This window comes from Pipistrellus hanaki, assembly GCF_964339955.1.
Source record: "Pipistrellus hanaki genome assembly, chromosome: 10".
Taxonomy (NCBI): Eukaryota; Metazoa; Chordata; class Mammalia; order Chiroptera; family Vespertilionidae; genus Pipistrellus; species Pipistrellus hanaki.
Genome location: NC_140512.1, coordinates 59639111 through 59652586, shown reverse-complemented (window position 1 = coordinate 59652586; position 13476 = coordinate 59639111). Strand labels below are relative to the sequence as shown.

The 13476-nt window shown below is 37.0% G+C and overlaps 1 protein-coding gene across 1 annotated transcript in view; it reads right to left on the bottom strand.

Annotated features, from left to right (window-relative positions):
* IQUB (IQ motif and ubiquitin domain containing) overlaps positions 1 to 13476 on the bottom strand; it is a 51848-nt gene that overhangs the window by 22096 nt on the left and 16276 nt on the right. The window contains exons 6-10 of the mRNA XM_084896440.1: positions 9761 to 9919; positions 9501 to 9673; positions 9139 to 9294; positions 5197 to 5407; positions 1222 to 1397 (exon numbers count right to left, since the gene is read on the bottom strand). Of these exons, the coding sequence (XP_084752566.1) occupies positions 1222 to 1397; positions 5197 to 5407; positions 9139 to 9294; positions 9501 to 9673; positions 9761 to 9919 (875 nt within the window). The remainder of the gene's footprint in view (positions 1 to 1221; positions 1398 to 5196; positions 5408 to 9138; positions 9295 to 9500; positions 9674 to 9760; positions 9920 to 13476) is intronic.

Genomic DNA, 13476 nt, shown 5'->3' with positions numbered 1-13476 from the left:
GAACAAACAGGTTAGTGGCTAAATGGATGTCAAGAATAATGCTTCCTGAAGCAACTGAGTAGATTGTGTAATATTCACAGAGATAAACGGTGTGAGTGCTACAGAACAGGATAAGTTTGGAGGTTGAGGTGAAGGAATGGTGAGATGATATGACTTAAAGATTGATGTGAGGTGGACTCTTGGGACATCCAAAGAGCAATGACAGTAGGCAATTGGATATGTGATTTTGGGAGCTCCAAAGAGAGGTCTGGCCATTTTTTTACCATCACATATAGTGAAGTCCAGGATTCAGGTAGCAGTTAAAGCCAGAAAAAAAAAAAACAACTGAGATCAAACAGGAGAGTGTGCAGGTAAGATAAGAAGAAGGCATTTATAGTATCAAAAATACACTAAAGTCACTAGACTCCCTACAGCCGAATATCTTGAAGAGCATATTCATTTCCTTGTAGCTGGTTGCCTTTTAATTGTTTACAAAGATCAGGTTTATAAAAGAAAATTGGTCTCTATGGAAACAGGCTCTTCAGTATCAGAGTGTCACCAAGAAAGGGTAATTACTTTAGTTTTTCCATTAATTGTATGTTTTCATGGTTTTCAATAACCATGTATCTTTTTGGTCAGAAATGTTCAATCAGTTAATGACCTGGTGAGCAAGAGGAAAAACACTAGTCTATAGCTATTTCCTTGGGTTGCTTACCCTATGGGCACACCAGAAAAGATAGTTTGTGAATTTCATACTCCATTTTATCAGGGGGTGCGATTCATCGAGTTCCTATAGCCAGCCAAAAACTAAAGGAACAGTCACAAGGAAAGTGCCTCTATTTTTTCATTCATGGCTGAATCCCTTTTGTTGAAAACACATTAATTTCATGTTACCTGTCCGTCACTATTCTAGGCCTGTGGTCAGCAAACTGAGGCTCTTTGGCCCCTTGAGTGTGGCTCTTCCACTGAAGAAGTGGTGTTAGAAGAAGTTTAAAAAATGTGGCTCTCAAAAGAAATCTCAGTTGTTGTACTGTTGATATTTGGTTCTGTTGACTAATGAGTTTGCCGACCAGTGTTCTAGGCTACACTTGAAATGTAAAGATGCATCAAAAGTAAAAATAGAAGTTAAAGAAATATTACACCAAAATGCTAAATAAAATTCACACAAACTCTTAAAACGTAAATGTTAGTTGTTTTACACTAAGGACACACTGATGCTTAAACAAGAGCCGCTGCACTGACCTTATTCAAGAAAGCCTGTATGATGGCGTCCTGGTTTGCCATGAAAGCGATGCGTCTGTGCCTCCCAATGGAAGCAATGATTTGGGTCTCTTTTTCCAGAAGTTCGCACAAAGCAGCTTTCCTGTCAGCGCCACAGAGAGACTGGTTAATGTATTCCAGTTCTTCTTGTCGCCAGACTGGGGGAATAACATGAGAGACTCCTGAGGTTTTAAAATCCCACAGCTTTTTACCACCACATCCTGACAAGCAGTCTTTTATTTCTGTGTCAATTTCAATAAAATTATACATGAATGGAATCATTCATAATGTACATCTGACATAGGAAAAAAATGGGACAAAAAAAAAAAAAAAAAAAAAAGCTGAGAGGCTTAAAGCAACAGAAGTGGTCACACAGAAGCCAGAGGAAATCGGTGCCGAGAATGTCAGCGTGAGCCTGGAGGTAAGCTTGCTCACTGGTTCCTGCCACAGGCAGCAGGTCTGTCCTCATCCATGCACGTTTACCTAACCTCAGCTTGGCTCCAGATACCCGCCCCCCTGAACACATCAGATATGCCAAATGCTCCAGCCTTTTCTTATACACATCTCAGTCTCTTCTCTCCTAACCCACACTGGAAGTGGCTTCAAGGTATAGCTAGATCTTGCCTTCACATCCTTTCTATTCTACTGGCTGCACTAAAAAAAAAAAAAAAAAAAAAAAAAAAAGAATTTTTGTAACTTTCCCATTTACTTCATTTCCTGTTTTCAGACTGAAAGCCCAGGGCCAGTATGTTAAAGGGATTGGGCCCGCAGCGTCTCTAAAAGCCAGAAATGGTACCTTGACCAAAAGGTAATAATTAGAGTCGAAAGACTCAGTTAGCACAAGACAAAGCAAAGCAAAGGGTTAGAAGATCCAATTCAATACATATTTACTAGACATACTGAGCAAGGTCCTATCAGATGCCATAGGTACAACGGTGAACAGTAAAAAGAGTGGTGTGCTCAGAGAATAACGAAGCAGGAAAAGAGACTGTGAGCTCGAGCCACGCTGTCGGGAGAGGCTTCTAAAGATGCTGGCCCCTATGCTGAGTCTGAGGTAAGAGTAGCCATTGAGATCAATGGAAAATTAAGTAAATAAAGAAGTATTCACTTTTATTACTGAGGGACAGATTATCTGGAGGAAAAGTTAAAACTTTGTATTAGCAGTTCTAATTCAAACTATGTTATTGCTACTCTGAGCCACAAGAGGGCAGCAGTTCCAAATACGTACAGGAATTAAGAATATGGATTGAAAATATATTATTATGTAGGAGAGCGGTATAAATTATTGTTTGTGAACCAGAAATTTTAATTTCAACAAAAAGGACTTTAAAATTATTATTCTAAGAGCTTAAATTTAGAATTTTAGGGATGGAAAAAAAACTAGGGGATGTCTCTTTCATGCAAATTCCATTTGCTTCCATATAAAACATGTGTAAACATAAAATATATTTGTTCTGCTCTAACATGGTATAAAATTATTTACCACATAATAGTAACTTAGACATGCATAGGTCTTTGTACTTTTTTAAAGTAGTTCCATAAATATAATATTTTGTATTTTCTACTTTATAAAGCGAAGCAGATGAGTCTGAAATTATTAAGTTATTTTACCAATGAAGAAGCTGAGGCTTAGGAAAAGTAACTTGTGCAAGTTAATCCCACTAGTAAGCAGAAAAGGTAGAATCTCATTTAGCATATTTCCTATTATTTTGCAGTTACCTGTAAACCAAACAAAATAATAATGGTATTGTTTGGCTTATTCACCTATGAATTTGGCATGTTATTTGAATAGAGTTCTGCTCTAACAGAACTTCAGTTTTACAGTTATCAGTAAGACCTCTCACAGATAGCTGTTTAACTACTAACACTTAGAAATAACCTTTGTTTTCATCTGACAGAGCAAATGGAAGTAGAAGCAAAATTTAAAGTAAAAAAGAAATTATTGCCGGGACCAGTGTGGCTTAGTGGATAGAGCGTCGGCCTGCGGACTGAAAGGTCCCGGGTTCAATTCCGGTCAAGGACATGTACCTTGGTTGCGGGCACATCCCCAGTGGGGGGGTGTGCAAGAGGCAGCTGGTCGATGTTTTTCTCTCATCGACGTTTCTAACTCTCTGTCCCTCTCAATTCCTCTCTGTGTGAAATCAATAAAACATATTTAAAGGAAGGAAGGAAGGAAGGAAGGAAGGAAGGAAGAAAGGAAGGAAGGGAGGGAGGGAGGGAGGGAGGGAGGGAGGGAGGGAGAGAGGGGAAGGAAGGAAGGAAGGAAGGAAGGAAGGAAGGAAGGAAGGAAGGAAGGAAGGAAGGAAGGAAGGAAGGAAGGAAGGAAGGAAGGAAGAAAGAAAGAATTTGCACAGGTAAACGCTGAGGAGACAGGGGGCGCAGATGTAGGGATCTAGGGAGCAACTTTCGGTTCCATCGGCCACATGAAGAGCCGCTCAGGGGGCGTGTGAGGCACACTCATTAAACGTTGCTGGTTGGACCCAGTGTTGAATTGTATCGTCTTGAGGAAGTGGTGTCTTATCGCACAGCTATGTAAGTAGACATTTAAATTATATTTAGTTAGAGCGGAAACGGTGACTTGAGTGATAGAACACATAATAACATCCACAAATAGCAAATAAAGTTAGAGTAAAAAACACTTGCTAAAAGTTAATGTTATGAATCATCATAGGAATCATACTTTTATTTATTTGGATTTTTTAAAAAAAAAAAACCTGTTCAACCAAAAAAATAATAATAATTGAAGTCATTTTTAACTTCTAAAATTCTTCTGTTATCACAAGCGCCCAACTCCCCCACTTTCTGGCACCTAAGGCAATAGAAAAACTTCTGTTCCAGTTATTCAGCAGGTATTATATTTCCAGGAAAGCAGAAGCTGGAAAGAGTGGCATTTACTATACGCCTGTTTCCCTTTCATTCATGTATACATTCATTCTACCCATATTTGTTGGGATATGAGCTAAACACAGAAAAACAGAGATGGTTTTTTTTAAAAAGCAGTTATTCTCTCCTGAATTTTACAACTCAGTAATGAAAATTAATGTTAAATAAAAGATATATTACCACAAATTATGATGATGTGAGTGAAAAGTTTTGAATGCCATGAGACCATGAGATGCAATAGGATCTCAGTCCAAAAGGCTTGGAGTAGATGACATTTAAGCTGAAAGATGAGACAGGTTTCAAGAAAAACAGTGCATCTACTGCTTATTCGAGTAACCAAAGCTTCTAATTGTGCCAGTGACTAGCATACATTGAATGAAAGAAATGAAGCAAAAAAGTCAAATGTGTAGACAACACATACTTATATATTATCATTGATGTGAGGGAATTAAAATATATTGCCACGCCCCTCGTCTAAAGGGACAAATCAGAGACAGGATGCTGGACTAAGAAATTTGAGAAGACCCTAGCTGGTTTGGCTCAGTGGCTAGAGCGTCAGCCTACAGATTGAAGGGTTCCAGACAAAGGCACATGCCTGACTTGTGGACTCAATCCCCAGTAGGGGGTGTGCAGGAGGCAGCCAATCAATGATTCTCTCTCATCACTGATGCTCCTAACCCTCTCTCCTCCCCCTGACCCCGCTTCTGCTCTGGAATCAATACAAATATGTATTTTAAAAAATCAAAGAAGTTCAACTCTGAGTTCAAATATTCCCAAGACCGTCAAAGAACCATTCTGGACAATACTTTCTTTATAACACAGGGTTGAGGATCAAATTAGATAAAATACTAAAACTGCACAATTTACCCATTGTTAATATAAAAGCATTTCCAACTTCATTTCCCCTTAATACCTATACCAAATGTAAAACACTATTCATCATTTTAAATTGTCTAATCTAGATACCCAAGATATTTCCCCTAAGATAATAAAGTCTTCCTTTTGTCTTTAGTACACCTGTTTTTCTTACTAATGAAAAATTGGTATTTTATGCAAAGCCTATTTTAAACTTACGTTCTAGTGCATTATAAAGAAGTTCAAAATCTTCTTTTGTTTTAGGATTATGCCTCCGCTGATAGTCCATTTTCAACCATTCTTCTTTTTCTCTTATCTTTCTTAGTTCTTCTTCTTCTAGCCACTTCAACTTTAACATTTTTTGTCTTCTTAGATTATCTACAAAGACTTTAGCATGCCATTTTCTATAGTAAGTCTGTAACACTATTACCTGTAGTTAAAAGGAAATAAAAAGTATCTACCATCAACTTTATGAGTCAATAACAATGATTATTTTTATTCCAATTCAATAAATACTAAAACACTCTGTGTCTAGTTTTAGTTCTGTGACAGGTATTCTCACGCATGTTATAATACGGATAATGCACATCAGCTATTTGACTTTGAAATCTAGCAAATACATCTTCATGGGAGACAGATAGTACAATACTTAAGAGCACAGGCTCTACAGAAAAACTCAGTTTAAATCTTCCCTCTGCTGCTCACTAGCTGTTTGGTTTTGGGTAAGCTGCTTGCCCTCTCTGTGCTTTGGCACCCTTATTTATAAGACAGTGATAATAACAATATGCATCTAAAGTGCTTAGTTAGCTTACACCTGACATATCTCAAGCTGTCAATAAATATTATTGTCATATTTTAATTATCTATATTATTATTGAATATCAATTATCTCTAGTTTATCATTTTGTCCTTAGCATCAGCTCATATTTAAAACAAAATTGAAGACCATAACTTTTTCTCATGAAATATATCACTCTAAGATAAGGCCCTTAAATCTCATTTAAAAAAAAAAGATAAGATCCAGAAATTTTGTTCACAAGAATTCCCATAAGGAAGAAAATTTGTATTTCCTAAATGTATGGCAGGTAGGTTATGTGGTGAAAATCACCAAAGGCAGGTTAGATAAAAGGGAGATTTAAGCAAGCAGGTATTTATTAAATTATGAGAAATATAAATATGTCTGAAGGTCCACTATAGTACTGGATCCACAAAATACTTGCAATATAGTTGAGAGAGTTTCCATTTTTATTTACTAGACTCATAAATACAAATAAAATATAAAGAGGCTGGATCAAGACTGAAGACAAATATGTTGATACATGCCTTTCCCTCCTTCTAGTCCCAGATAATTAGAGATAATTATATAAGCAGAAATAAGAAAAGACACTGGATCATGTTGAAGGAGTCCTCTAAAGGAAGAGAAACTTGCCGAAATCGGTTTGGCTCAATGGATAGAGCGTCGGCTTGGGGACTGGAGGGTCCCGGGTTCGATTCCTGTCAAGGGCATGTACCTTGGTTGCGGGCATATCCCCAGTAGGGGGTGTGCAAGAGGCAGCTGATCAATGACTCTCTCTCATCGATGATTCTAACTCTCTATCTCTCTCCCTTCCTCTCTGTACAAAATCAATAAAATATATTTAAAAAATAGAAAAATAAAAAATAATAAAGGAAGAGAAACTTTAAAGAATCTCCTCAAGAAAGGAAGTGGGTGGAATCACTGAAGAAGGAGACTAATCATACACTGGACCGGCAAGTCACAAAATACAGAAATTATTCTAAGACTGCTTCAAGCCCCAAACTGGTGGATCATGTGAGCAGAAGGATCCCAGGGAAACTAACTAGGTGACTTCTTGAAAAATGCAAGAGAGACAGGATCCTCTAAGAATTAATTAGTTAAAGAGCATCAGAGCCCTAGCTGGTTTGGTTCTGTGGATAGAGTGTCAGCCAGCGAACTGAAGGGTCCCAGTTTCAATTCTGGTCCAGGGAACATGCCCTGGTTATAGGCTCGACCCCAGTAGGGGGCTTGCAGGAGGCAGCCGATGGACAATTCTCTCTCATCACTGATGTTTCTATTTCTCTTTCCCTCTCCCTTCCACTCCGAAATCAATAAAAATATATTTTTAAAAGCAACAGAGGTATTTGCCTCTGGGCTGGAGGAGTTAGTGTTTCAGAAGGCTCATGGCACTGGGTGAATAGAAGCGCCCTCTCACAAAACCAGCTCTCTCCCAGAATCAAGCCTTGCCCATCCCCTAAAGCCACTGGGTAAGGCTGTAGTACAGAAATATGTTGTAACACAGTGGACATCAGAAACCTCAAATATTCTGAGGACACACCCAAGAAAAACAAAACATTTAAGAAAAGCCAACAAAATAAAAAGTGCCTCGTTCAACAAAGAATAATTTACATTTTTAAAATGGCAAAGATGAAAAACAGAGAGAGGGAATGTTCTAAAATTGATTGTGATAATGGTTGAATAATTCTGTTTACATAGAAAAATCTTTTAACTGTATGCTTTTTTTGAAAAGATCCACTGAAAATTTTATACTTAAAGACTAGAGGCCCGGTGCAAAAAATTGTGCACAGTGGGGTTCCTAGGCCCGACAAGTAATCAGGGCCTATGCAGGCCATCTCTCCCAGTCTCAGTCAGGGCTGGGCTGGCCGGGGCCTGCCAGCTGCTGGCCAGGGCCTGAGACTGCCAGCTGCTGGCCAGGGCCTGGGGGCCTTTTGGAGTCTGGGGGCCTGCTGGGACATCAGACAGACTTCCAGTTGCTGGACAGGGACTGCCAGACCGGGCCTGCCAGATGGGGAGAGGGACTGGGAGAGGTTGCCTGTCTGTGGGAGGTTGGCTGTGGGAGCACACTGACCACTAGGGGGGAGCTACTGTGTGGAGCATCTGCCCACTGGTGGTCATTGCATGTCACAGCGACTGGTTGTTCAGTTGTGGTCATTCAGTTGTACCAATCACGTAGGCTTTTATATATAGAGATATTAATTATGTCAGTAAAAAACTATAAAATAATAAAAATGGCAAACTAGAAAAATATTTAACATAAAAGAAAGTAGTAAAGGAGGAACAGATGTACCAGAGAGATACAGGATTATAGACAATACCAAAATCATGATATAATTCAACCTTTGCAATAATTATATTAAGTATATGAATACTAAGTACTCTAGTCAAAAGGCAGAAATTACTAGATTAGATAAAAAATAAGATCCAATTATATGCTATTTACTAGATATATACTCCAGATACAAAGTCTCAATTAGGTTAGAAGTAAAAGGATGAAGAAAGATAAGAGTATGCAAACATAACATAAAAGAGTTGGAGTGGCTATACTAATATCAGGGAAAACAGATTTTAATATCCTTTTTTTTTTCAATTAGTCTGGAACCCTTCCTAGCTGATCCTACTGTCATGGGGATTAAGACCAAGGGATAGACGGGACCGAACTCATAAATGGCCAAGGCAACTCACAAAGTCCTGGGAATTCCCTCAGGGACAGAGAAGGATTCTGGTTCCTTATACTGGAGGCAGATTAACGCCAAGGACTGCTTTTATTACCAATAAAACATGGCTCATACTGACAAAGACTCTCCTTGACCAAATTATAATCAAACTCCTCTAAGGCTCTTTTTCAACTACGCCTTGACGTTTGGGCTTCTGTGTTCAGCTTTGCATTTTTTCAATTTTATTAAGAATTCTGATTTTTTTTTTAAAAAAATCCTACTAACTCAGTTTAATCAGAATCCCCACCCTCAATATCTGATCACTCTCCATATTTGATCCGGTTCCTCATCTTCCACCAGCCCCAGATGATGCCTACTCACTCTGGCCAGATTGGTTCAGCCAGAATCCCCTTTATCCCTGATGTTTTCTCATAGTAATTTTCCATCCACTGACCCCTTCTTTGGCTATAAAGTCCCACTTTTCCTGCCGTATTCAAAATTAAGCCTAATCTCTTCCCTCCATTGTAGTAGCCCCTTTTGAATCAAATCTGCCCTATCATCTTTAACAAATATTGTAATTAGTCTTTAACAACATTCACATGGTTCTTCCCATGCAAGCTAGTGTGGCTTAAGCAAAGACATAGATATGCACAGAGCAATTGACTCACATATTAAATTTTTAGTAACCACCCAAAATAAAAGTTATCTTACCGCATTTAATCTTCGAGCATGATATTCTCTTGCTGTAAAATATTTTCCTGGTTTTAGCAGTTTATCAGTCATATTTGAAACATATACACCAATTTTAGTCATCTGTGTGGATGTTGCATTTGTAGTTTGTTGGAGCTTTTTTCTCTGAAAAACTGTCTAAAATTAAAAAAAAGATTTAAATAAATATCTACTCTATACACATATAAATGAGTAAGAGCATATTCTCCTACATATTTGTTATTTATTCATTATTTTAATTGCCATATAATGCCTTAGAAGACTTTTATTTTAGAGAGGAATACAGCATAACATGTGTTTATTCTGTAGCTTTAAAAGCCTATAAAGAAAAATAAAAATACTACCTGGGTATCCCTACAAAATAAATTGCCTTTTCCAGGAATCCTTTTAGGTACAGTTTGTGTTCCAGCATTGTGATATTCTATTCCAGTTAGTTTATGTCTGAATCCACCAAGAAATGGTTTGTGAAAGTCAGATTTTATAATCTCAACAGTTACACTCTGGTACTGATTAATGCCTGAAGAGATAAAACCAAGACTAAATGGAAGTTCAACTACAAAATGACTCTAAAATACTTTTATCTAAAAGATACAAAGTAACTAACCAGTTTGTACTCTGACAACTATGGTTTCGGGGGCAGGTAATCTCTTTATTCTTTTGATTGGATATAGGTCTGGAAGTGTGGAATAGATATCCACTTGTACAGTGTCCTGTGGCTTAACTCCATATTGTAGTAGAGTCTCATTATTTTTAAGAATATTTCCTAAAATGAGATAAAATTATATATAAGAAGTGTTATAACAAAAAAATATATATATACTCATTTGAAGGGGCTATAAAATATCTATAAACACATGTTGTTTAATTACCAAAATATTGATTAGTATCAAGTGCCAAGTATTAATGGTGTCCATCTCTTGCTATAAAGTGAATACAGAGTTCTCTGCAGTGGGAAAACTCAGGGTGGTATCCCGAACAAGAATTCAGCATTCTAAGTAAAGCTACAAGTCTTAACTCTTCAGAAATGCAAATACATAATAACCATGCAACTCTGTAAACATTTGAAAATTTTAAAAACCTATTTTATAAATAAGCAAAATCATACTCTAAAAAATAATAATTCTGTTAAAAAAAAAATGATAGTGCATTATATGTAAGCTCCAGACCTAGCAAATCCGAGAAAACCTAATACATCTCTCTCCAGCAGAAAAGTATACAATCAGAATTCTAAAGAATCCCTTCCTGTCCCTGTTTCTATAATCAGAAACTCATACAAATTAATTAATGCCAAGAAGGAGCTAAGTCTCATTTTTGTGCTTGGAAAAGTATAGTGCACTTTATTTTTACGTTGTATTGCTACTACCTCTTCCTTCTCCCCATTGGTTTATTCTATAAATTGATTCTAATTTTATTTCTCTATTTTAAGGCATACAACAATATGTATAATGTTACTGGCTGCAGTTTTGTATCATGGAAAGTTTATTGATAATACCCATACCAATTTTCCAACATATAATCTTCCTAATTACAATTAATAAGTTAAGCATAGCAAAGGTTTTGATATACTCATTCTTAGAAATATATCACATATCATCACTAGCCTTTTAAAAATGATAATTATCAATATTTTTTAATTTTTTTAACTACAGTTTACATTCAATATTATTGTATACTAGTTGCATGTGTACAGAATAGTGATTAGATAACTATATACTTTACAAAGTGTTCCCCCTGATATTTTTAGTACACCCCCCCTTCCCCCCGGCACCATACATAGTTCAAGAAAGCACAAAAAATCACTGGGTTTCTATATTCACCCTCAACTCATAATTTTAAAATTAACATGAATGCAATGGGTTTTTGTGATAGGTTGAGATAATGGTCCTAATCCCCAGAACCTATGACTGCTACCATATATGGGAAAAGTGACTGTTAAGGTTTTTGAGATGGAGAGATTATCCTGGATTGTCCAGGTTGGCCCTAAGTATAACCACAAGTTCTCTCTCTCTCTCTCTCTCTCTCTCTCTCTCTCTCTCTCTCTCTCTCTCTCTCTCTCTCTCTCCATATATATATCTGTGTGTGTGTGTGTATGTGTATATATATATATATATATATATATATATATATATATATATATATTGATTTTTTTACAGAGAGGAAGAGAGAGGGATAGAGAGTTAGAAACACCGATGAGAGAGAAACATCGATCAGCTGCCTCTTGCACACCTCCTACTGGGGATATGCCCGCAACCAAGGTACATGTCATTGACCTGAATCGAACCTGGGACCTTTCAGTCCACAGGCCAATGCTCTATCCACTGAGCCAAACCGGTTTTGGCACCACAAGTGCTCTTATGAGAGGAAGCAAGAGGGAGATGTGATTGCAGGGTGAAGATGACAGGACAGAGCAGAAAGATGTGAGGAGGCTATGCTGCTGGCTTCGATGATGGAGGAATGGGCCAGGAGCCAATGAACGTAAGGAATGCAACTCTAGAAGTTAGAAAAGGCAAGGAAGCAGAATCTTTCCAGAACATTCAGGAGAAGAGCCCCGCTGACACGTCTGTCTGCGTGAAAGGGAGCGAGGACCTCTGGCCTCTGGAGCTGTGAGAGAAATAATGTGTTGCATTGAGCTACTATATCAGGGGTTGTTATAACAGTCATGGGAACCTAATACAGATGCCCAGAGCCTCTTCATTCCTCTCCTTGTTTCTGTAGTAGGCTTAGTCCCATACCAAACTTGAATTCCAGTTCTAGTACCAGAAAAAAGCACCTATCTTAGAAGGTGGTTAGTTGACACAAATCCAGCTTTTTCATTATTATTGCTATTGACATAAGCCCGGTAGTGATGCAGCGTGCTTACACATAAAGAAAAAGGCCATGAAGTGCAAAGAAAGAGATTCTATGGTACCAGTAGCCAACTTCTCCAGTGCTCTCTCCTCCAGTTTTAAATTTCACCTTATAATTAATGCCACACAGTTTCAAGTTCCCTTTTTGGAGTTAGACCTATATTTAAGTTTAGATTCTGCCACTTATTAGCTATGTGAATTTATGTGATATGAAGAGAAACCTGAGCTTTAGTTTTATTCTTTTAAAGAAAAAATTCATAATAAAGGATTGCTGTGTGGACAGGATGATATTGTGATAATGTAGGCAGCATATTTTGTAGGGCTATCACATAGTAAATGCTCAACAAATCAACCATCATCATCAACATCATCATGATCATCATCACTATTATTATTATTACTATATAAATTTTAGCTTTGTTTTCCCAACCAACCTTTAATAATCAGTTGCTTGAGTACACAAGCACTACACTATTCAAGTATATAGATTATAATAGTCTTAGAAAACAATTTTAAAATTGAACTGTTTTTTTCTGATTTGGCAAGGAGAAACTTGATATGTATAGCTTATTACTTCATAGTGCTTAGGATTTTCCACACACAAAAAAGTTATGGTGGCACCTTTGTAAGTAAAGACAAGACGTTTTAAAGCTAAAATATTAAGATTTGCTATGGGACACAGCAAAAGGTGTCTTGAGAGGAAAATTCATAGCACTATAGGCCTAACTCAAAAAATAAGAAACTATTTAATCCTAAAAGTTAAACAATTATAAGGAGAACAACAAGAAAATCCCAGAGTTAAAAAGAAGGAAAGAAATAATAAAGATTGAGCAAAAAAAAAAAATGACATAAAGATTTAAAAAATATAAAAATGCAAAAATTTAATGAAACCAAGAGCTGGTTCTTTAAGAGGATAAACAAGATTGATGAACCTTTAGCCAGACTCATGAAGAAACAAAGAGAGAGAACCCAAATAAATAAAATCAGAAATGAAAGCAGAGAAGTAACCACCAGACACCACAGAAATACAAAGGATTGTAAGAAAATACCATGAACAACTATATGACAATAAGCTGAACAATGTGGATGAAATGGAAAAATTCCTAGAAAACTACAATCTCCCAAAACTGAATCATGAAGAATTAGAAAACTTGAATAGGCCAATAACAACTGATTAAATAGAAACGGTAATCAAATAACTCCCAGCAAACAAAAGCCCGGATCCAGAAGGCTTTACAGGGGAGTTTTACCAAACATTCAAAGAAGTAACACCAACTTCCTCAAACTATTACAAAAAATCCAAGAGGAAGGAATATTTCCAAGCTCTTTTTTATGATGCCATCATTATCCTAATTCCAAAACTAAATAAAGACATGACAAAGAAAGAGAATTATAGGCCAATATCCCTGATGAATAGAGATACTAAAACCCTCAACAAAATATTAGCAAATTGTACCCAGCAATGTATTAAAAA